Genomic DNA, 25,389 nt, shown 5'->3' with positions numbered 1-25,389 from the left:
TTCTTAAAAGCCTCCAGTGATGGAAATTTCTGAAGGCAAATTCCGTTCCACCAGTTAATTGTCCTCACTGTTAGAAAGTTTCTCCTCAGTTCCAGGTCGCTTCTCTCCTTGGATAGTTTCCATCCATTGTTTCTTGTCCTGCCTTCAGATGCTTTGGAGAATAATTTGACCCCCTCCTCTTTGTGGCAACCCCTCAAATATTTGAACACCCCTATCATGTCACCCATAGTCCTTCTCTTTGTTAGACTAGACATACCTAGTTCCTTCAATAAATAATTCATCGTATTGTTTAGCTTCTGGCCCCTTGTTGCTCTTCTCTGCACTCTTTCCAGAGTCACAACATCTTTTTTATATGGAAGTGACCAATTGCCTGGGTTTTGCAGGCATGCATCCATTGGATAGAAATGGCTAAGGCTGGCCAAGCATATGCGTTAGCACTGGCCCATACTACTTTAATCTCCGAATAACCTAGAAAAAGCAGATGGGGGAATCCAGCCTGCTCAGCTGTCTCCCTTCCTGCATTCCAGTCATTTCCCTGCCCTGTTTCTGAAGGGGGTGGGGGGGCTTCTCCTTTGTGGAATGAAGGCAGCCAGACCGTTGGCCTGAGGCCATTTATTCACAGCGACAGATGGACGGAAAGGGAGCTGAGGCGGCGGGGGGGAGGGGGGGGCGTTAACATACAGGCGGAGGGACAAACGCTGGGAAGAACATCTGCACAAAGCGACTCTTTTAATAATATAGCAGGCAATGGGGAAAAACATGGGTGGCATGGATCCTACTTTGGTGTCCAGGTACAGCTATATAACAGTTCACTTAGTGGCCGTTCAGAGTTCCAGTGGCACTAAAAAGTGATTTATGACCATTTGTCACACTTGCGACCATTGCACAGGGCCACATAATCCCCTTTGGGGACCTTCCGACAAGCAAAGTCAATGGGGAAACCAGATTCACTTCACGACAATGCTGCTAACTGAACAAATACAGTGATTCACTTGACAACTGTGGTAAGAAAGGTCGTAAAATGGAACAGAATTCACTTAGCAAAGGTCTTATTTAGCAGCAGATATTTTGGACTCAATTGCGGTCATATGTCGAGGACTACCTGTATTGGGGGTTCTAAATGAAGGATCAGGTGACACACTGCGTAGCAAGAAACCCATGTTTGGCACCCAGAAGGGAGCAGCCGCCAATTCTGGCTCTCCTTAGGCAACGTACACATTCCGCTCTCTTCCTCACATGTGACACCCCCACCCCAATCCATGTCCAGAATGTGAATTAATTAATTTTGTCATCAGTTTTGGGTTTCTCAATTTTTTCTCCTGTGAGAAACCGCCACAATCCTCCTCGGTAATTCTCATTCCCCAAGGCGTAAATGAAGGCATTCATGGTTGGGGAAGTCTTGGCGATAAGAGCAGGAATCTGTGAAAAAGCCACATCGTCATCGTCATCATCATCATCACCATCACCATCACCATTATCCTGATCATCTTCTTCATCCTCATTTCATATTAAAACTGCAGATCTGGTAGCCCTCCTTCAGCCCCTTTGACTACTAACCCTTCAAAAACACCTCAGAAAAAGGCTGAAGGGTTCATATGGATTCATATAGATTAACAGAGCTGGAAGGGACCTTGTAGGTCATCTAGTTCAACCCCCTTTCCCCCAAGCAGGAGACCCTACACCATCCTGGACAAATGGCAGCCCAATCTCCCCTCGAAGACCTCCAGGGATGAAGCTCCCACAACTTCTGAAGGCAACTTCTGTTCCATCGGTTGATGGTTCTCACTGTCAGGGTTGCTATAAAATGATGGAGAAGCAGGTAATGATAGAAATAAAAAACCATCTGGGACACCCTGGGCTATCTCAGACCAAAAATGGAAAACCCAAATCACATCAACGAAGTGAATTTGAAGGCAACTGTAAAAGGGCAACATTTTAGAAGGCACAGATTTTTTTTTCATCTTCAGGAGAAATTTCAGTGCGGTAGGACCTCATATCATTTCTTACTTACCATTAAGATTTTGGGTGAGACGAGTGCCACGTTTTCCACTGCAGCATAAATACTTAAAACTGAGTATGGACCCCAGCAAAGGACCAAAGATTTCACTGGCAAACCAGTATTAAACTGGGAAAAGAAGAACAAAGATTAGAACACTCTATGAACTGTTTATCGACATAAAAAAATGAAGACAGATATTTAAAAAGCAAATTGGGGTTCTGGATGGATTGTCACTCTCTCCATTTATGACTGTATGACTGTAACTTTGTTGCTTGTATCCTTATGATTTATATTTATATTGATTGTTTCCTGATTGCTTATTTGTACCCTATGACTATCATAAGTGCTGTACCTTAGAATTCTTGATGAACCTATCTTTTCTTCTATGTACACTGAGAGCATATGCACCAAGACAAATTCCTTGTGTGTCCAATCACACTTGGCCAATAAAAAATTCTATTCTATTCTATTCTATTCTATTCTATTCTATTCTATTCTATTCTATTCTATTCTATTCTATTCTATTCTATAGAATAGGACCTGGCTACCTATATCTGATGCTTCTCGATATGGATGAAATGAGTCGCATCACATCTTCTGAAGCTTGGTGTAACTGAAAACACCACACTGTACAGGATAGACACTGTATCAACACTACGAAAATCTGAAAACTCAAGTCAAAGAAGATCTAGTTTTGCTGAAAACCATTCTATGTTGCAATGTTTTCTTACCTTCAGCTGTCCTGTTTTCCTGAATTTGTTATCAATGGATTGATAGGACATTAATATGATGAAAATTGGGATCACAAAATTGAACAGCACCAGAGGAATAAGAAACGTGATGTAATTTCTGGGGGGGTGAAAAACAATGAATGGCAGATGATTTTTTGGAATGAATCCTGATGTAGTCAACAATCAGAACATCTCCATAAAACAGATACCAAAAGAATAAAACCTCCCCCTGACGCTGGGGGCTGAAAGCTCCTTCAAAGGACTTGGTGCAAAGCTTCCTTGTCTGGTGCCAAACCCTGATTGATGATGATTTGATTCAATGGTTCTCAACCTGTGATCTTCAATTGTGTGTGTGTGCTTGCGATGTCATCACAGGCTTGACAAAACGTTATCATTTAAATCTTAAACCTTGGGGGTCCATGGTCAGAAAGGGTATTTAACTGGGGGGGGGGTCCATAGTGAAAAAAAAGATTGAGAACCACTGATCTTCTTCATTGTGTTTGCCTTTTATGTGCAGAAAAAGCTCCCTAAACTATTGAGTTCTTATCATCTAGACACATAGGATGTCAGACTGATGCTTAATCTTTCAAGTTAGGTTACCCAGATCACTTGCCATGTTGATTTTTAAGACCCATATCAGTTGATTGCAAAGAGGGGGTGTTTTTCCCTACCATGGCCATTGGTTGAAATGGTGAAGACAAAGGGGTTGCCTCATTCTTTCAAGAGAATAACAGAATAATGGAGTTGGAAGGGCTCTTGGAGGTCTTCTAGTCTAACCCCCTGCTCAAGCAGGAGACCCAATATCATTTCAGACAAATGGTTGTCCAGTGTCTTCTTAAAAACCTCCAGTGTTGGAGCATCCACAACTTCTGGAGGCAAGCTGTTCCACTGACTGTTCTCACTGCCAGAAAATTTCTCCTTATTTCTAGGTTGGATCTCTCCTTGATTAGATTCCATCCATTGCTCCTTGTCCTGCCTTCTGGTGTTTTGGAGAATAGGTTGACCCTCTCTTTTTTGTGGTAGCCCCTGAGATATTGGAACACTGCTATCATGTCACCCCTAGTCCTTCTTTTCATTAAACTAGGCATACCGAGTTCTTGCAACCGTTCTTCACATGTTTTAGCCTTCTAATCTTCTTTGCTGCTCTTCTCTGCACTCTTTCTAGAGTTTCAACATCTTTTTTTATATTATGGTGACCCAAACTTGATGCTTTGTAAAGCCAGCTATGGTTTTATAAAGGCATTATAAATTGGTGTTCGTGTGTTCTTGATTCTATCCCGCTATTAATGAAGCCTAACTGCACTGGCTTTTTTGGCAGCTGCAGCACACAGCTGGCTCCTATTTTGAAGTGATCATCTACATTTCTCTCGCAGTTACTGCTGTGAATGGTAAAGTGAAAGAATGGAAAATCAGTTGGAGCAGCATCAGTTAGAAAACAGTCCTCCAGTGACTGTTTTGCCCTAACAAAAAAATATGTGATCCAAAGACTGTTCACGGCAGGTGATGTAAGGACAGAAAGAATCTATAGGAATGGAAAATGCTCCATGGAATGGATAGGTGTTATTAACCCTGCATTGCCCCCACCATTAAAACATACCATCCAATTCTCCTTGTCATGCAAAGAACCTTTTATCAGAAAAGGGCAGAATTACCATAAGAACTTGTTTCTCATCTCAGCTGATTTAACTTCCCTTCCAGAGGGGGTATTCGGCCCATTCAGACCGATTCGGGGGAACCGGTAGAGGACATTTTAACTGGTTTGCCGAACTGGCAAATACCATCTCTGGCTGGCCCGCCCCCATCCCGGTCACTGCTTGCCCCTGCCCCCCTGCTCGCCATGCCCCCCCACCCCCACCCCACCCTATATATGTTGCCTTTGTTACAAGGCCCAGCTAATCACTTCGCCTCTGTGCCTCACCAAAGGTAAGCATGCTACCTGCTCACCCTTCACCTCCTCTAAGGGCCCAGGGAGGTACCATTCCCCAAGGCCCTGATTGGACCCTCTGCCCACTCGCTGTTCACCTTGGCTGGGTCGGGGAATGCGCTATTCCCTGGCTCTGGCCTTTCCTGGGTCCTCAACCTGCATGCTGCCCGCTTGCCCTTCACCTTGCTCACCTTCATCTGCGCCTTGGTGGGGGTCCCTGCTGAGGCTTGGCCGTTGAGCCTCCAGCCGCTGGTAGTTTTTGGCTGCCTTCCGAACAGCTCTGTTGCGACGCTGTCCCTCTGTCACAGCAGGCCGTTGTCCTGGCTGCGAATGGCACTGGCAGGTACCAGCAGGCGCACTGGCAGGCAATGGGGTGCATGTGCGCAGCCAGCGAGAAGAACAGGGCAGCTTTCGCTTCCACTGCCGACTTGGTTCCGGCTGGCAAAGAGGCTTCTCACACAGAAAAAGAGTTGAGCTGAAAACTACCAAAAACGACAGGCCAAAAAAGAGGCCTGAAGTCCTGTCGCCACTGTCGCCGCCCTGTTCTTCTCGCTGGCTGCACACATGCACCCCATTGCCTGCCAGTGCGCATGTGCAGCCACACCCCATCGCCAGACCTGGCTAGGAAAATGGCTTGCTGTGCTGGAGGGATGGCATCACAGCAGAGCTGCTTGGAAGGCATCTGGATTGGTCCTTCGATGCGGGAGAGAAGGAGGGACCATAGACGGACAGGCCCCAGGAGCGGCCTTTTCTGCTGGTTCTGTGGGCGTGGCTTGGTGGGGGTCATGTGACTGAGTGGGCGTGGCCAACTCGATGTCACTCACAGCTAGTTGCTGCCCCACCAAGCCATGCTCATAGAACCAGTAGTAGAAAAATTTGAATCCCACCACTGCCCCCTTCCCAAAGAGGCCTGGACCCATAATTAGGTCTCAGAAATACTTACCTGTCTCCTTTGGTATAGTCCAAAGTGCAACAGGTCCTCAGAGGCTCATAATCATATGCCCCCCATCCCAAAAGGGGCATTGCAGACCAAAAGCCAGCGAAACACCAAGCAAACAGCCCGAAGGAGAATACGGAATTCCACTGTAACTTTCGCCCTACAAGAGAAAAATTGAAGCTTACCAAGTTGCTCTGGGATTACAATGCAGGAAGGAACGGCAACCTCTCCAAATTTCCCTTGAGGGTGGACTCTGTTTTGGGAAGAGGCTCTGGGGAGGAAGCTACTGAAACATCAAGGTGGAATTTCTATGGGTGTGGAAAGGCTTTAACCGTGAAGGGCCTCCCCTTGCAGATCTGTAAATCGGGAGAGAAGAACCTCATATTCTTTTGTGGGCCCCTGAAGCATTTTTCTCCAGAATTTGGGAAGAGAGAGACAGGGTTGCTGTCTGGAAAACTAAGGGTTTGCTAAGAGCCTGGACCTAAACATTTCAAATGCTTAATGCAACCTAGCATATAGTGGTCACCAGAAATACATTGTAAGCCGCCCTGAGGCTTCGGAGAAGGGCGGGGTATAAATGTAAACAAAAAAAAAAAAAGTCAATCTCTTCATTTTACAGGAAACCATAGGAGTTTGGTGACCTGGTGACATGAACGGAAGAGGTGAGACCAGGAAGAGGTCTGTTGTCTGTTTTTCTGCTTTTGTGAAGTTTCCAAGTTGCCAAGATAGCAGAGAGTCTTTGGGATGAATCAACTCCATCTCCATCTCCCAGAAGAGTTTTGCATAGTGCAGAATTGCGCTCCTGAAATTTGCTACAAAATGGGCCAATTGTCAGGTGTGAAGGAAGAAGACCATTGGTGAAATTCCAGTGATGAAGATTTATTGCCTAAGCCTGTACACAAGAATCTAGTCAACTAATGGTCACCACTAAATTGGCACTAAATAAGAGTCAACTGAATTCAAGAGGGATTGGACTTGGACCGTTTGTGGGAATGTAATGATTCCAAGCTGATCACTCTCTTAACTCTTCCTCCAGTCTCTGCTTGTCCTTCTCCTATACCAATTTCTATGGCCTAATTTGGGGCTCTTTGGGGCAAAGGGGGTCTTGGGTATTTAGGAATAGAAAATGTGTTCCTGTCAGCCAACTCTTATCCCGTCCTGCTGTTATTTTTGAAACATCCAATAAAACGTATTACCTTACTTTGCTCCTGATATTTGAGCAGAATTTTCCCTCTGAAATAATTTGTGTAATAGCTACAGGATTGCTTAGCTTGGTTTTTATTTTATTTATGCCTAACATGTCTGGGTGGAAGAAAAATCTTGACAGTCACTAGAGGGCAGCAGAGGACTGAATATTTTTGAATCTCCCTGGTGCCACCTACTGTAGGCAAATAGGTCACAGGAATAAAACTGCCCAACCTAAGGCATTTTAAATATAGGATTTACGTACCAAGTTCTTCCAATGAATTAATTTCATTGTTTATTACATATTAATAGTAGCTTCAAGTGCAGCCCTTTTTATATAACAACAACAGCAACAGCAACAACAACAACAACCTGAAGGGCATACAAAGCAGACTTCCGGTAGTGACATCACTGCAAAATGAACTGGGGAAACAGGGCTACATTATTCCCATCAATGGGAATTGAAATGGGACATCAAAATGAACTTTGGACTTGAAAAATGTGCTATATTATCCATGCAGCAAGGAAAAATGGAAAAAAATAGATGGAATAGAACTGGGAAATGGAAACATAGTAAAAGCATTAGCAAAGGATGAGGTACTTAGGCATATTGGAAGCAGATAACATCTGCTGAATGGAAAAGTCAAAGAGTCAACACAAAAGGAATACATCAGGAGGGTCCGCAAAATATTAAAATCAAAGCTGAATGCTGGAAGCATAATTAATGCCATTAATACATGGGCAGTTCCAGTGATACGCTACTCAGCTGGAATCATCAACTAGATTTTGGCTGAACTGAAAAACTTGGACCGGAAAATGCACAAACTTTTGAATATGTACCACACTTTACATCCACGAAGTGACATCGACAGGTTGTACCTGCCAAGAAAAATAGGGGGCAGAGGACTATTGCAAATCCATCAAACTGTAGAAGAAAAAAGTTTGAATGATTATGTGAACCAAAGTACAGAAAAATTGCTGCAGACTGTGAAAATGGAGAACATTATAAAAACAACAGAAACAAAGGCATAATATTTATTTTTTTTATTTTTTTTATTTTATTTGCATTTATATCCCGCCCTTCTCCAAAGACTCAGGGCGGCTTACACTATGTCAGGCAATAGTCTTCATCCATTTTGTATACTATATACAAAGTCAACTTATTGCCCCCCAACAATCTGGGTCCTCATTTTACCTACCTTATAAAGGATGGAAGGCTGAGTCAACCTTGGGCCTGGTGGGACTTGAACCTGCAATATTGCAAGCAGTTGCTGTTAATAACAGGCTGCATTAGCCTGTTGAGCCACCAGAGGCCCTATAATATAAGAGGCCTTATAATATAAGGAAAAACAGCTGGGTGACAAATTAAATAGATGGAAAATCAAAGCTTTGCATGGACAGCACTTGAAAAACATTGAAGGAAAATGTGATGACAACTTTACAAAGCTAGACATGACTGAGTAGCTAAATTAATCCACTGGTCAGTAGGTGAAAAATACGACTTACCTGTAACCAAAAAGTCATGGGAATATAAAGTGGAAAAAGTTATAGAAAATGAGAAGGTGAAGATCTTATGGGACTTTCGAATACAGATGGATCGTCATTTGGAACACAACATGCCAGATATCACAGTAGTCGAAAATAGAAACGTACAATTTATTGACATTGTGGTACCAGGAGATGCCAGAGTCGAAGAAAAAGAACTGGAAAAAATCATGAAATATCGCAACCTCGATACTGAAACTACATGGCTATGGATGAAACATGTGAGAGTGATACCCATTGTCATTGGGGCACTTGGTACCGTGTCCAAGAATTTTATAAGATACATCAATGATTACAGCTTCCTGCAATAACACCAGCAGAACTGCAAAAAATTGCACTACTTGGAACATCGTACATCTTAAGAAGGTACTTGGTTGATACCTCGGATGCTGGCAGCAACCTGTATCAACCATTAGCATCAGTCAATGGTATTTGTGATGCCTTTTTGAATGTTCAGTTGACTGAGTTTCATGTTTAATGAATAAAGTAAATAATAATAATCAGGGCTGCAACCTGATTATAACAAAGCAGACTTCCGGTAGTGACGTCACTGCAAAATGGACTGGGGAAATGGGGTTACATTATTCCCACCCGATTTTGTCTGTCTGGAGACCTTCAATGGTCAAAGTTAACCCTAGAGGGGTGGACGAAGATAGTGGGGAAGCCCCAAAGACTGCCTGGAGAAATGCAATCTCCCATCAGAAGGAGGGAAAACTAATTGGAGCAGACAGGAGAGAAGAGAGTCAACATGACCGAACGGAAGCTGTGACAGCTTCTCAAGACAGGAAAGGAAAAACCAATGAGCAACGTGGCTGCGCTGGGTGAGAATGATCTAACTTTCTGTGATTGAATGTATCCCAATTTAAATATTAAAAGTTTTGAAAAGTGAGACTCAAAAAAGAAAAGGGTGGAGCATGATTTACTGCTCCCCGAAAGTAGCGGCGACTAAGTTGTTAGAGCTATTGACAGATCCAGAAAAGAATGGAAGAAGTGATCGTAAAAGAATTAAGTTTGATTTAAAGGAAAGTCCGGACCAACTATCTTCAAAGAATTTTAAATATTTGAAGATTATTAGGAATACATTTATTTGTACTTTTTGGACTGACGTTTGATTTGGAACTCTTGGGGGGGGGATTTTTTTGAGCATTTATAAGAGAGTAAGGGTGCCATCAACTACATTAAATTAATACAATAAATAAAGACCAACTTGGAAAAATGGAGAAATCTACAGTTGTCATTGTTCAGAAAGATAGCCACAACAAAAACGAATATTCTACCAAAATTGCTATTCTTGTTTCAAGCAATTCCAATAAAATTAGGAAAAAAGTTTTTTGAAGATTTAAATAGACTGATGTTAAAGTTCATCTGGAAAGGCAAAAAACAAGAATCAAATTGAAAACGTTACAAGACAACAAAAGTAAGGGGAAGTTTGGAGTACAGGATTGGGAATTATACCACCAGGCCTCAGCGCTCACATGGGTGAAAGAATGGATAATTTGTGAAGAACAAAAGAATATTGACACTAGAAGGACATGACTTACAAATGGGGTGGCATGCATCTACTTGGTATGGGAAAAGTAAAATACACAGATATTTCCAAAGGCACTATATCAGGGATGCTCTGCTTTCAGTATGGGAAAAAAATCAGAAACATTACATGAAAATACCAATCTGGCTATCCACGATGGGGAGAAACAGACTCAGACTCAATCCATCCAAGACGGAGTGGCTGTGGATGCCGGCACCCCGGTACAGTCAGCTGCAACCGCGGCTGTCTGTTGGTGATCTTCAAATGACAGCCGTCCATCCAGGAGAACGCCCAAGTTGCGAGAGGGTACGCAACTTGGGCGTTCTCCTGGATGGACGGCTGTCGTTTGAAGATCACTTGGCGGCCGTCTCCAGGAGAGCCTTTTACCAGGTTCGCCTGGTTCGCCAGTTGCGTCCCTTTCTGGACCAGGATGCCTTATGCACGGTCACTCATGCTCTCGTCACTTCTCATCTGGATTATTGCAATGCTCTCTACATGGGGCTACCCCTGAAGTGCACTCGGAGACTCCAGTTAGTCCAGAATGCAGCTGCGCGGTTGATCGAGGGAGCTGCACGCTGCTCCCAGGTAACACCGCTCCTGCGCAGTCTGCACTGGCTACCTGTGGTCTTTTGGGTGCGCTTCAAGGTTTTGGTTACCACCTTCAAAGCGCTCCATGGCTTAGGGCCCGGGTACTTACGGGACCACCTGCTGTTACCTTATGCCTCCCATCGACCCGTACGCTCCCACAGAGAGGGTCTTCTCAGGATGCCGTCCGCCAAGCAATGCCGGCTGGCAGCCCCCAGGGGAAGGGCCTTCTCTGTTGGAGCACCTACCCTCTGGAACAAACTTCCTCCCGGTTTGTGCCAAATATCTGACCTTCGGACCTTTTGCCGGGAATTAAAAACTTACTTATTTATCCAAGTGGGACTGGCCTGATTTTTAAATTTTAAATTTTAAATTTTAACTTTTTGTAATTTTATATGGGTTATTTTAAATTGGGTTAATTGATGGTTTTAATTCGGCCATTATTGAATATGTTTTTTAAATTGATATTTTATTTTAACTTTGTATATTTTATTGTTTTTATCTTTGACTGTACACCGCCCTGAGTCCTTCGGGAGAAGGGCGGTATAAAAATTTAAATAAATAAATAAATAAAAATAAGTTAGTAATTTATAATTAAGGATGATTAATAAAATAAATGCAATAAATGTAAATAAAAGTAAATATATATATAAGCAATAATACCATAAGCAGTATTACCACTGGATTATATCTGATTATAGATTAAATTTTATAGGGCGATTAAAAGGGAAATTTATATCGTAACTATTATGTATTAAAAAGAGATGTGATACAGACAGCACACTGCCGTTGCAGAAATGGAAACGTTATGTATAATAAAAGAAAATGTATAATGAAATAATTTAAAAACAACAACAACAAAGCAATGATACAGTAAATAATTTTGATTCCTACATGCTAAACCACTGTTCCTCAGCCACGGCAACTTTAAGATGTGTGGACTTCAACTCCCAGAATTCCCCATCCAGCAGAGTTCTGAGAGAATTCCACATATCTTAAAGTGGCCAAGGTTTGGAAATACATTCCTAAAGTTTCCTTTCAAGATGGCCTCCTTAAAGTCTGAGAAGTCTTATTTTTACATTCCAGTTTGGTCATCCTTCTAGATCAGTCTTGGCGAACCGTTTTGGCGCACATGCTGGAAACAGGAAGAGCAGATGATCTGGAAGATGGTCTGGGACTGGCCTTTTGGGGGTCCTCATGCCTCCCTGCCTGCCCCCTTTTCCCCATGGGGGTAGTGGGACACCCCCTCCGATGACCCAGTTCCGCAGCCCCAGGCAGGGAGAGAGTTTGGTGGGGAATGCTGCCTCCCTCCGTTGGAAAGCCGGAGGTAGGGGGGGGTTGGCTTTCCCAGGGCTCTTGTTGGGGGGCCAGCAGGTGGGAGAACTTTGCCCCCACTCTGGCCAGGATGAAGGGCCCCCCCTCCAGCCCACCACTGAGAAGAAGCCAGTGCAACCTTCACTTCCTGGTTGCTTCCTGGATGGTGCATCTCTTACCCCTCAGCGGCATCTGCATGCGTGAGGAGCTGAGCTCTCCTCCGGCCCTCCTGGGGCAGTTTGTCTTCCCAACAGCGGCTCCTCCTCCTTTTCCTCCTGGCTGCTCCAGCATCCTGGAGGCTGGAAGTGGTAGTGTGAAAAATGCCCCCTCACCCCTTGTAGTGGCAGGAGCAGCGGGCATGGAAGCAGGCCGCCCAGCCAGCAAACGCTGCTCTGCTGCCTCGTGCACCCCAGTGGATGAGCGTTGGTGGCTGGAGGGTTGGGGCTGTGCCAGAAGCCCACTTGGGCAGGAAGCCCCAGCCCACCTACCTTGGCTGGCAGCTCCGCTCCCCTTGCTCTTTTGGGTTCCAGAGCACCAGCTACCTGGTCTTCACGCACGTGGGAATGCTGGAAGAGCTGGGAAGATGACCTTCTGGTTTCCAGCATGCGCTTGCGCACTGGCCAGCTGGTCTTCATGCATGCGTGTGCACCAGAAACCGGAAGACTAGGTGGCTAGTGTGTATTTGTGCCCTGGAAACCGGAAGATTTTCATTTTCCTGGTGCCCGCATGCGCACTGGGCAGCTGCTCTTTCATTTTCTGGCACTCGTGCCTGAAGATCAGCTATCCAGCGTGCTGGAGCCCGGAAGAGGAATGGGTGATGGCTCGCATGCCCAGAAAGATGGCTTTGTGTGCCACTTCAGGTATGCATGCCATAGGTTCGCCATCATGGCTGTCGATCGCTTAATGTACAGGTGTCTTTTGGCCACAATGCTCATTTTCTGACTGTCCAGTTACCCCTAAATTATGCAACTAATACATTTAACAAATAATAATAACCATCCAGAGGACTTACTGGAGCAATACTGATGATATCGGTCCCATGCAATTGCAGCTGCACAATTAATGCTTGTTAGGGCGGTTAAAAATCCTTGAAAGCCATGAATTTGGCAGCCGTCAGAGCCGTAGGGCCAATACCTGAAAGGGAAGCAATGACACGGTGGGAAAACAGGTCAGGAGGAGGACTTGAGGATTTTTTTCCCCCTTAAATGTTAGCAAAATGGACACTCCAAAGGTTTGTTTCTGGCCGTGTTGGATGTCTTCCAGACAATAGCATCCAAAACTCACAGCTCGCACTGCTAAAGAGAGTCATCAATTATACAAGGCAATGTGAAAATGTGTCATGTTTTCTCCAATTCTGAGAGTGAGGAAGCATGTTCTAAACATGGGGAGCAAGAAACAAAGTCAAAGCTCCTTTGTGGGAAGGTTCCGACATGCCGCCAGAGACATTTGAAACAGCCGCACAAGAAAGGGTCCTTAATGCTTTTGGTTACTTCCAACTTCTCCTTTGCAAATGTCCCCTCCTGCCAGTTTTGTTTGCTTTCCTTGAGTCACTTTTGAATATCTGAATGTACTATTGTAGGAGATCAATCAGAATAGAGCTGGAAAGGACCCTGGAGGTCTTCTAGTCCAACCCCCTGCTCAAGCAGGAGACCCTATATCATTTCAGGCAAGTGGCTGTCCAACCTCTTCTTAAAAACCTCCGGTGATGGAGAGCCACGATTTCTGAAGGCAACTTCTGTTCCACCAGTTAATTGTTCTCACTGTTAGAAAGTTTCTCCTTAATTCCAGGTTGCTTCTCTCCTTGATTAGTTTCCATCTGTTGTTTCTTGCCCTGCCTTCTGGTGCTTTGGAAAATAGGTTGACTCTCCTCTTCTTTGTGGCAGCCCCTCAAATACTGGAATATTGCTATCATGTCTCACCTAGTCCTTCCTTTCTCTGGACTGGCCATATCCAGTTCCTGCAACCTTTCTTCCTATGTTAGTCTCCAGGCCTTCAACCACCTTAGTTGCTCTTCTTTGCCCTTTTCCCAAAGTCTCAATATCTTTTTTGTAATGGGGTGACCAAAACTGGATGCAGTACTGCAGCCATAGCCTTTCTAAGGCTTTAGAAAGTGGTGTTGGGTAGAACATGACTGTTTTGAGGCATACTCCATTTCGGTCAATATGCCCACATCTATTTTTTTTCTTCTCAGTTCAACATTTTTTTGGGGGGGAGGGGTATATTTTGGCTTTCCACTTCACCACTCTTAAGATTTTTCTGCTGATCTCCCGTCCACATATTAACCAGTTTCTGAGCTGCTTAGTGTTTTTAAGACCAACCAAGCCCTTTTCTGGTGGCGACTTCTCCTTGTCAATTCTGCCTGGCAATAGAACTGCTCTACAGAATAACGTGGTCTCTCTCCCTCCCTTCTCCCCCAGATAGGAACGACGTATCTTCAAATTAGAATGGCTAAACACTTATATTTGCATGAAAAGTGCCATGAATGAGAAGTTAGGTACTGAAAATGATTCTCCGCTTCTCTGAGTGAGCATCCGTTTGGAGACAGGGTATGCTCCAAGGGCACACAGCTCTCTGCAGTCGTTTCAGTGCTATTTTTAAGCGGAGGGACATAACAGCCATCTCTCCAAATAAATAAAACCTACCTTAAGAAGCTGGAGAAAGCAGCGATGAAAGCGTTGATACAAATGCCACAATCAGACAAGGCGAGGTTGAGTACCAGGAAGTTGCCAGGGGTTTGAATCTCCTTGATCCTCCAGAAAGCAACAATGGTCAACACATTCAGAGAGAATCCAAACAGAGCTAAAATATAAAAAAAGAATCATTTTATTGGGATTTGTAATTTTGTCTCAGACCAGGTTGATCAGCACAAATCCAAACAACAACAAAGGTATAAAACGCTGCAGCTTTGTTTATTCAGAAAAATAACTTGTGTATCTTATATAGATTAAATATGCAAAACAGTATGGAAAATGTACATTTTCTGTCAATGAACTTTTTATGAATTCTTCATCTGATCAAGTTCCATCCCCAAAATAAATAAACTAGGCCGCATTACTTAGATGAAGTCCTTACTATAAATTCTGTCAAGTCCAACTGTCAGGTTTCGGAAACTTTTTTTGCTTAGCAATGTAATTTCAGGAAGAAGACCTGAATACAGTTTGGTCTATATTGCATAACCATCCTGCCTTACCTTCCGTCAGCATCACTGTACCAAAGCTCATCATTTCAAACTCAGTAAATCCTTCTGGAAGAGAGTCAGGTGCTGACATCTTTGCAGTTGTAAAACCAGACAAACCTACTCTGTACCTTGTCTGTGGCTGTTCTCTCTCTCTCTCTCTCTCTCTCCCTCTCCCTCCCTCCCTCCCTCTCTCTCTCCCCTCCTCTTCCCCCTCCCCCGCCTTTCTGCTCTTCAAAGCCCCAAGACAATTGCCTTCTGAAAGTGTTTGGCCACTGCCAAATTTAGCTCTTTTGAAAAGAAGGAACAGCAACTATCTGCCTTCCCTTCTCCAGTGTCTCTCGTCCATGAAAGAGAGAATGTCAGAGAGAGAGAAAAACAGCCACGGCTTGCATGGTCTGGAACTGGCTCGGTTGAGTCACGCAATCCCTTCATTTCAGAAAAGTATTTTTGACGTGGACACAAAAGCATGTCTCTTTGATCACAGCTGTGGGTGCTTGGTTTGAACAGAAAAGCCAGGTAGGACCAGGTAGTATGTTTATTAAACAGCATTTTCGTTCCTGTTAGGGGTAAACTATTTTTGAACATGAGTTGGACTTCAAAATAAAGATTTCTTGAATGAAGCGCAACTTTGGGTGATTCCAGGCAGGTGTTTTGGCAGTCTTATGAAACTAGTTTACCAGTCTGTTCTTGGGAATTATTTTTTCTGACTTCCAAGCCTGGTCAAGACCCTGGAATTTCTGTGGGTCTCCATTCAGGGCTAACCTCTCTTAACCTCTGAGATCAACAAAGTCAGCCAAAGATTCCCATCTGAATTTCAAAACTTGCATCTAATATATTATATAAAGGTGCTATTAAAAGAAAAAAAAACCTTCTATAAGGCATTAGAATAGCCCAAATCTGTTTCCAAAATGGGAATCATAGAGATCATATCTATGTAAAAAAGAACAGATGTTAATTTACGTATATAGATTTAAATTGAAAATCTTTACAGCTTAACATTAAGGACAATGCATTTCACTATAGCAAGAGTGAATTGCTCCGTTTGCTATCCAGGTGTCTATTTCTCTGATAGCCCTCCCCCATTTAAAGGATTGTGGCTTTAAAGCTCCCTTCAGAGAGGGGGCTGGACTAGAAGACCACTAAGGTCCGACTGTCTTTAAGCAAGCTTCCAAAATAAAGGACTCTTTTGCATAACATGCAGAACAAAGTTCTGTGGTTTAGCATGTTTTCTAGGATTTCGTGTAGCTCGCTACTAATTCCGAATATTTCACCAAAGTAGTTTAGGCTGCTACTTTCAATGCAGATGCAGAAAGAGCAAAGAAGATTTTCATTATAGACCATCAGGAATCTTCAGATAATACAGTGGAATAAAGCTTTGGTAAATAAATGTATAACAAAATAAATTTTATATGCGCGCATACAGTATACACAAACAAAGCAGGATAGATCAAACATAACCTTCATGACTTTATATCTCTAAACAGAAATATCTCTTTATTTCATTTTTAGAACCCCCCCAACCTAAATGCTTTTTCAACAGTCAATGATGTGTAATATTCCTTTGCCATCAAGCAAACTATTTCTGTTCCATGTACCTTTTTCTCTGCCTTCAGGGAAAATCTTCCAGAAATTGGATTTTTTTTTGTTGCTGCACCACTTAATATCTCCTCTATGAATTCACAGAGAGAACATCTTTATTGGCTTGGGCAGAAGTAGAAAGGTCAAGTTGCTTGTTAGCAAAGGGAAAGGAAAATTATTGTTAAGAAGGTGGAAATAACATGGTTGGGATTATTATTATTTGCCTTACCTCTTAAATAAGTAAATCACTCAATGGGGTTAACAAGCCTGATTCTTTAAGGACCTCTGGCACCTGGATCAAGCACAGGAGGAGAAAGGGAAGACCCTCTCATGCTTAATTCTTTCTTAGACTATATAATTGGCAATGGTATTGCTTTGGTTTCAGATATGGGCCACACTTCTTAGGAAAAAATAGATGTTAGAGACATTTGTCTGGAATGGTACTCTGGGATCTCCTGCCATGGGCAATGGGTTGGATCATAAGATCTCCAAGGTCCCTTCCAACCCCATTATTCTATGTTCTATTTTATTTTGCCTTTTCTCTATTATCAAGATGGTTTTGCACTATCCAACCAAGACAAGCCATGATAAAGTAAGATACAAAAATAGGCAGATGCATACAGGCTTTAAGAGTTGTAAACCTAATTTTGCATAGCTTCTTCTCCAGAAAGATTACACTACTAACCAGAGGATACAAAACATTTGCTAGAACAATTCTCGATTACAGCTCGCCTGTCTGGAACCCACACTTCATTTCAGACATTAATACAATTGAGCATGTCCAGAAATATTTTACAAGAAGAGTTCTCCACTCCTCTGATCACAACAAAATACCTTACGCCACCAGACTTGAAATCTGGGTTTAGAAAATTTAGAATTCCGCCGCCTTCAGCATGACCTGAGTATTACTCATAAAATCATGTGCTACAATGTCCTTCCTGTCGAAGATTACTTCAGCTTCAACCACAACAATATACGAGCACACAATACATTTAAACTTAAAGTGAACCTCTCCAATCTTGATTGTAGAAAATATGACTTCAGTAACAGAGTTGTTAATGCCTGGAATGCACTACCTGACTCTGTGGTCTCTTCCCAAAATCCCCAAAGCTTTAACCAAAGCCTATCTACTATTGACCTCACCCCATTCCTAAGAGGTCTGTAAGGGGCGTGCATAAGAGCACCAGCATGCCTACCGTTCCTGTCCTAATGTTCCCTTTGGTTGTATCCAATTCATATGGTTATTTCATGCTTATAGTTATATATATTGTTGTGTTTAGCAAATAAATAAATAAATAAATAAATAAATAGATAAATAAATAAATAAATACATGGGGTAATCTTGTGGTCTCTGGACCAGCATTCCAGAGATTATAAGACTCTCAAATTCCCTTCCAACTTCAGTGATAAGATTTTTAGTTTCTTGTTCTTTTCCATGCTTGTGAACTAGGAAGAATAACAAGGGTTAGGGGTCTTCTGGTCCAACCCCTCTGCTTGAGCAGGAAACCATTTCAGACAAGTGACTGTCCAATCTCTTCTTGAAAGCCTCCAGTGATGGAGTATCTTCAACTTTCAGAGGCAAGTCATTCCACTGATTCATTGTTTCCACTGTCAGGAAACCCTAGCAATCAAAGTCTTAACACTAACCCTTAGTTCTAGATTGTATCTCTCTTTGATAATCTTCCACCTGTTACTTCTTGTCCTGCCCTGAGGTGCTTTGCACCCTCTCTTCTCTGACCCTCTCTTCTCTGTGACAGCCCTTCAAGTAGTGGAAGACCCCTATCATATCACCCTTAGCCCTTCTCTTCATTAGGTTACACACACCCAATTCCCTCAATCTGGGAAAAGGGGTGTGCATAAGTGCACTAGTGTGCCTACTGTCCTGGTCCTAATCTTCCCTTTTATTCATATCCATTTCATGTATTCATAATCATGTTTCTACTATATGTTATCCAGTGGTGGGATTCAAGTAATTTAACAACCGGTTCTCTGCCCTAATGATTTCTTCCAACAGCCAGTTCACCAAACTGCTCAGAAAGTTAACAACCGGTTCTCCCGAAGTGGTGCGAACTGGCTGAATCCCATCACTGATGTTATCTAATACATGCTTGACGAAAATCAATCAATCAATCAATCAATCATTCATTCATTGTACAATTTATCCTCTAGACTCTAGTGTTCAGTACTGTGTAATGTATTTGCACACACGAGAGGGAGAGGGGGTGAAGGTTCCACAATCAAGAGTTACAACAACAACAACAACAACACATCTCTCTTCACTGATATCGCCTGGTGTATCACAAACACTTTGAGCAGCATTGAGTAGGAAAAGATGCTTCTTTAGATACTTCCCTCAAATGTTTTGGAGCCTTGAACACATGTACTGAAATTAAGCACAGAGCCAACCAAGGTTGTCCAAACTTTGAAGTATCCAAGCTTTGGAGTATCCATAGGAAAGAGAGATAGTCAAAGTCTAAATGTAATTTCTGTCTTCAATTCTTCCTTGCTCCATTCTTAAAGTCTGAAATGGCAGAGAATGGCAGAAACAGCCTTCCGACTCTTTAAAGCAGCCCACCTTACCTTCAACCAGCAGGATTGTACCAATGGTGAAGACTTCAGTTTCAGTGAAGCCATCAGGAATAGGATATGCTGAATTAACCATGTTTGCAATAAAAAAGGAAGAGACTCCAGCCCCCCTCCAAGGTCTGGATTTTCCCCAGCTAACTGCCCTCGTCAATTCTTTGTCCTGAATTTTCTTTCTTCCATCCAATCACCTACAAATCTTACCTTCTTAAAGGGCCCGACCACGTGGAAATCCTTACAGAAAAGCTTTGTGTGTTAATCCTAACCCAACAATCCCTGAAAAATTCTTCCTCGTATCCCTCCCATGCCTGGAACAGCATAATGCAAAAGGAACCATTCTGTGCAATCACAAGAAACCTTTTGTAGAGACAGGTTTTAAGAATGGACCTGGCTAATTCTGGGGGAAAAAAGAACTAAAGAATACAATAATGGTGGCCAAAGCAAATACTATGTAATTAGGGAGTCACTAGAAATAAACAAATATGATTAAATCACTAATCAGGAGAACAAAGGAGAAAAGGAGACGGGGGTTTCTTATTGTGAAACAAAGCAAAAATATGCTTTGGAGTCTTTGGTGCTTTCCGAGCTTGGTTGTTTGCTTGGAGACCTTTCATTACCCAACTAGGTAACATCATCAGTATCGGTGTGTGGAGTTTGATCCTTGTTTATATATAGTAGCTTGCCCTCCTTATGGTAGGGATGTTGTTTTCTCCTTAACAGAATAACAGAGTTGGAAGGAATCTTGCAGCTCTTCTAATCCAACCATCTATTCAAGCAGAAGTCTTTATTACATTCCGGACAAATGATTGTCCAATCTATTCTTGAAAACCTCCAGTGTTCGAGCATTTACAACTTCTGAAGACAGTCATTAATTGTTCATTAATTGTTCTAACTGTCAGGAAATTTCTTCTTAGTTCTAAATTGCTTCTCTCTTTGATTAGTTTCCATCCGTTGCTTCTTGTCCTGCCTTCAGGTGCTTTGGAGAATAGGTTGATTCCCTCTTCTTTGGGGCAGCACCTCAAATATTGGAACACTGCTATCACGTCTCCCCTAGTCCTTCTTTTCATTAAACTAGACATATCCAGTTCCAGCAACCATTCATCATATGTTTTAGGCTCCAGTTCAGTGGTGGATTGCTATCGGTTTGCACTGGTTTGGGAGAACCGGTAGTAAAAATATGTAGTCGCTCGCAGAACCGGTAGTAACGGCTGGCTGTCCACACCCCTGAACTGGTCACCCAGTCGCTAATCACTCGCCCCAGCTGCCATGTTCGTTGCCACCATGTTCTTCATGCACACACATCCCATTGCCTTGCAAGTCCAATGGGATGCACATGCGCAAAGAACATGGTGGTGATGGCAGCAGCTTTTTATGTTGGTACTTTTTGGTGGCCTGCAGAGAAACTGGCTGGCAAAGAAGCCTTTTTGGAGGCTTCTTTGCCAGCCACTTTCCAGCAGCGGTGGCTGGCCGGGGGCTGCCAAAAACTCTGGTCAGCTTGCCTTCCCGACTCTGGACCAGCCGCCGCGGAAGGTAAGCAGCCGAGCAAAGAGGCAATGGTGTGGGAGGAAGGCAGGAAGTGGGCCTGGCCATGAGACCTCTGGGAAGGGCGCGTGGAAGGCAGGCAAGCATGTCGGGGCCGCCCGGCCGTAGGGAAGGGAGCTAGTAGCCTACTCCCTTCCCTGTGGCCCTGCCATACTTGCCTGCCTTCCACGCGCCATTCCCGGCGATCCCCCATGTCTTTGCCTTCTGAGGTCAGGGTGGGTAGTGGGGCAACTCCCCAGGAGTTCTGGGATGCCCTGCCACCGATATCGCCACCGCTGATGCCTGCCGCGGCAAAAGCTGTGCAGGAAAACTCCCCGGGAGTTCTGGGATGCCCCACTGCTGATGCTGCCATCGTCGATGCCTGCTGCCACCTGAAGCTCCCATTTCGGCCCCTGCCTGCCACAGCCTGAAGCTCCCATTTTGGGTGCCGCCACTGCTGCTAGGCTCTTTCTCTCAGGCCTCCCAGTCCCACTCTCCTAGACTTTGAAGGAGGGAGGGAGGGAAAAAGAGAGAGAAAGAGATAGAAGGAAAGAAAGGAAGAAAGAAAATGAGACAAAGAAAATGAGAGAAAGAGAAAAAAGAAAGAAAGAGGAAGGGAGAGACAAGAAAGAAAGAACGAAAGAAAAAGACAAAGAAAGAAAGAGAAAGAAAGAAGGAAAGAGGAATGGAGAGAGAGAGAGAGAAAAGAAAGAATGAAAGAAAGAGACAAGGAAAAAGAGAAAGAGAAAGAAAGAGGAAGGGAGAGACAAGGAAGAGACAAAGAAAGAAGAAAGAGAAAGAAAGGGAGAGAGAGAGAGAGAGAAAGAAGAGGAAGGAAGGACCACAAACCTTGGCACTAGACGTGGCTTCAGAAGAGGCTTTGAAACAGGACAGCAAGCTAGGGCTGGAAGGGACCTTGGAGGCTATCTAGTCCACCACCCCCTGCTCCAGCAGGAAACCTTACATCATCTGGATTATTTTGGTGCCTCTAACAGAGAGGAAAATTGCCAGAAAGGAGAAGGAGTCTACAAGGACAAGGCTGCCATGCAGAGGAAGGCAGAGATAGTTCTTGACTTATGACCAGAATTGAGCCCGAAATTTTGGTTGCTAAGTAAGAGCGCTGTTAAATGAGTTTCACCACATTTTACTCAATCCATGATCTCTCCTGATTCTAACAGTCATGTGAAGGTTAAAGAAGAACATCTGAAGGTGTTTGTATTGTTCTAAATGTACAGTACAGAAATTATAGTTAAATGTGTGGCAGAATGTGGTAAGTGAGGTTGAATGTGTATATTTTAGAAGAGGTATGTGTGTGTGTACATGCACATACAGTATCTATAGTAGATAATGTATCTTTTTGTATGGCCATACATACTCTATACTATGTAATATGTATGTAGACATATGGCATATGTACATAGGATTTAATAGTATATTTTGGATGTTCAGTAGTAGTAAATAAATAGGGAAATTGTATCTTGTTGAAGCCTTTGAGGCGAGGAGAGGACAGGTACCCTAACCCTAACTTTAATCCTTGACATGAGTGATGTCAAGTTGGCCACGCCCAGCCAGTGACATGGATCATGCAACTACGCCCACCCAGTCACATGACCACCAAGCCACACCCACCAAACAAGCCATGTCCACAGAACTGATAGTAAAAAAATTTGGAACCCACCACTGCTCCAGTCCCTTAATCATCTTGGTTGCTCTTCTCTACACTCTTTCTAGAGTAGCAACATCTTTTTTTTTTAATATTGTGGTAACCAAAACTGGATACTGTGTTTCAAATGTTGTCTTACCAAGGCCTTATAAAATGGTTTTAACACTTAAAGTGATTTTGATTCTATCCCTCTGTTAATGCAGCCTTTACTATAACTTTGCCTATTTTGTGCTCCTACCAGTTCTATTATTATTATTTATTTATTTATTTTATTTGATCATATTTATATACCGCCCTATCTCCCGAAGGACTCAGGGCGGTTTACAGGCACTTAAAAAACACATAAATACAATATAAAAAACAATTTAAAAACTTATTCTAAAAGCCCAATAATTAAAATATAGGAATAAAACCCAATTTAAAACCATAAATTTAAAATCTAACTCAGTCCTGCGCAATTAAATAAGTATGTTTTGAGCTCGCGGCGGAAGGTCCGAAGATCCGGAAGCTGACGAAGTCCGGGGGGTAGTTCGTTCCAGAGGGTGGGAGCCCCCACAGAGAAGGCCCTTACCCTGGGCGTCGCCAGACGACATTGCCTCGCTGACGGCACCCTGAGGAGTCCCTCTCTATGAGAGCGCACGGGTCGGTGAGAGGTATTCGGTAGCAGTAGGCGGTCCCGTAAATAACCCGGCCCTATGCCATGGAGCGCTTTAAAGGTGGTCACCAAAACCTTGAAGCGCACCCGGAAGGCCACAGGTAGCCAGTGCAGTCTGCGCAGGATGGGTGTTATGTGGGAGCCACGGGGGGCTCCATCTATCACCCGCGCAGCCGCATTCTGGACTAACTGTAGCCTCTGGATGCCCTTCAAGGGGAGCCCCATGTAGAGAGCATTGCAGTAATCCAGGCGAGACGTCACGAGTGCGTGAGTGACCGTGCATAGGGCATCCCGGTCCAGAAAGGGGCGCAACTGGCGCACCAGGCGAACCTGGTAGAACGCTCTCCTGGAGACTGCCGTCAAATGATCTATTATAAGGTTGGGATGCATAATCAGCCAGATGTTTAGATTGGATTTGGCATTTTTGTGCACCTATCGAGTCCTCTCCAAAGACAGGCAGATGTGGTTGTCTGATGGAGCTAGAGGTATTGTCACAGGATCTAAGTTGCTCCAAGTTATTATCTTCTTTCTCTTCAAGGAAGTCTACCTGGCAGAGACAAGAAGAATAAAGTGCGGTAGCAAGAGAGCAATAAAATCATCATAAAGTCCACAGCTGTTTTAGTTTTGCACAAAATTCTTATGCTAGCAAAAGTCAGAGCATGTGATGTGAGCCGTTCTATCAATCCATTTAAGCTTCTTAAGTGCCCAAAGCTGCTGAAAGAGAATGGAATGTGAAGTGAAAATGCCACATTGGCTGCAAAGGAAGACGACTCTGAATTTTTGAGACCTTCCTACCAGGGAGATCTAGATAGAAAAATAAAGTGTAATAGCAGATAAAAGTCCTCCGCTAGGCTCATTTCCAGAATTGCCAGTTGTGGCTGAAACCAATTTTCTGAAAAGGTCTATGGGAACTGTCTGAGATAGGGAGGTTGGTGAGCAGCTTGGTGCCTTGGAAAATGTTCTCCAATCCTTATGATGTTTGCAAAAATTTTCTTTATAGAAGTAAAACTTCATGACCAATAATAAAATGTGTTACTCTGAAAAGATGCTTCCAAACTTCCCCTGGTTTTGAGCTACCGACATGAGTCTCCTCTTCCTCCTCCTCCAATATCTACAATGTCTTCTCTTATAATGTAATCCACAAATCCCACAAGTTATAGCAGAATAAAAGCGTTGGGAGGGACCTTGAAGGTCTTCTAGTCCAGTGGTCACCAACCAGTGGTCCATGGACCACTATTTATCTTTTTAAAAAATTCACATTAGTGGTCCGCAGGATTTAAAATTATGAATTTAGTGGTCCCTGAGGTCCGAAAGGTTGGTGACCCCTGTTCTAGTCCAATCCTTGCACATGCAGGAGACCATATGCCATTGCAGACACATGATTGTCCAATCTCTTCTTAAAAATCTCCAATGATGGAACACCCACACCTTCTGGGGGCAAGCGGTTCCACTGGTTTTATACATATTTTCACCACTTAATAATGTATGAACCTATTCATCCTCTCATTATTTTCTATTGAATATTCTATTGTATATATTTCTATTGAAAAAAAAAGATATTTTCTTTTCTGTGATCCACTGGACTTGATGACTGAATCGTCTCCTTCTCTGGTTTTGCACAAAGCCCAGACTCATCAACTAGATGAGAGTTTGTACAACAAAGCTAGGAATTGCTATCATCATCAGATGAGAACTGAATTCAAGTGTTGGGCTTGTGTAGTTTATCAGTACGATGTGTTTTTAATGTTGACTCACAAATAATATCAAATCAGAACATTGCTGTCCATTTAATCAGATTTTTCCTTGTGTTTTTGGCAAGGAACATCATCAATAATCCCTTTTCATTCATTGTATTCCTTGCCAGAAAAGTTAATCCCTGATGTGCTAATATCCTTCTGTTTCTCTTGTGTAACAAACTCTTTCATTAGCAAATGCAAAAGAGAATGAAGGTTCTTTATTGACAATGGAAACAATGCCCACTGATGGCTATCCTTATATGCCTATAGGGTACAAAGAATCTCTGCCAGGCTACAAAACTGAGATAGATATTTTGAGTTATTCCAAAGCAGTTTCCTGTACAAGTAATTGCTTTAGTTTGGTAAGATTCTGTTAATAGGTAAGGAACAGTTTCCTTTACTGTTCCTTATCTATAGACAGAATCTTGCCAAACTAGAATGGAATAGAATAGAATAGAATTCTTTATTGGCCAAGTGTGATTGGACACACAAAGAATTTGTCTTTGGTGCATATGCTCTCAGTGTACATAAAAAGACAAGATACACTCGTCAAGAATCAGAAGGCACAACACCCAGTGACAGTCATACGGTACAATAAACAATCAAATCATACTAGGAAACAATCAAATCAATATAAATTGCAAGGATACAGGCAACAAAGTTACAGTCAAAGCAACTATTTGCATCAATAAGGATATGCTCTGAGAACTTCTAGGAAGGAACCATC

At 43.1% G+C, this 25,389-nt stretch overlaps 1 protein-coding gene across 1 annotated transcript; it reads right to left on the bottom strand.

Annotated features, from left to right (window-relative positions):
• Nucleotides 1-1,275: 1,275 nt before the first annotated feature.
• RGR (retinal G protein coupled receptor) lies at nucleotides 1,276-19,166 on the bottom strand. The gene is made up of 7 exons (XM_058188021.1): nucleotides 19,085-19,166; nucleotides 14,391-14,547; nucleotides 12,761-12,882; nucleotides 5,598-5,751; nucleotides 2,731-2,848; nucleotides 2,012-2,125; nucleotides 1,276-1,419 (listed from the first exon to the last, which is right to left on the bottom strand). The coding sequence occupies exons 1-7, from the start codon at nucleotides 19,164-19,166 to the stop codon at nucleotides 1,276-1,278; spliced, it is 891 nt and encodes a 296-aa protein (XP_058044004.1).
• Between the last annotated feature and the right edge of the window lie 6,223 nt (nucleotides 19,167-25,389).

The sequence above is a fragment of the Ahaetulla prasina genome, chromosome 6 (genome assembly GCF_028640845.1).
Source record: "Ahaetulla prasina isolate Xishuangbanna chromosome 6, ASM2864084v1, whole genome shotgun sequence".
In the NCBI taxonomy this organism is placed as follows: Eukaryota; Metazoa; Chordata; class Lepidosauria; order Squamata; family Colubridae; genus Ahaetulla; species Ahaetulla prasina.
This window is presented reverse-complemented; position numbering and strand designations above follow the sequence as displayed.

What these genes read in the sequence shown, in the direction of transcription:
- RGR (XM_058188021.1), bottom strand. Translation starts at nt 19,166, where the DNA reads ATGGTTAATTCAGCATATCCTATTCCTGATGGCTTCACTGAAACTGAA. An exon ending in GCTTTCTCCAGCTTCTTAAG is followed by an intron (nt 12,883 to 14,390) that starts GTAGGTTTTATT and finishes CTTCCCTTTCAG; the next exon opens with GTATTGGCCCTACGGCTCTG. An exon ending in GGAAAACAGGACAGCTGAAG is followed by an intron (nt 2,126 to 2,730) that starts GTAAGAAAACAT and finishes TTCTTTTCCCAG; the next exon opens with TTTAATACTGGTTTGCCAGT.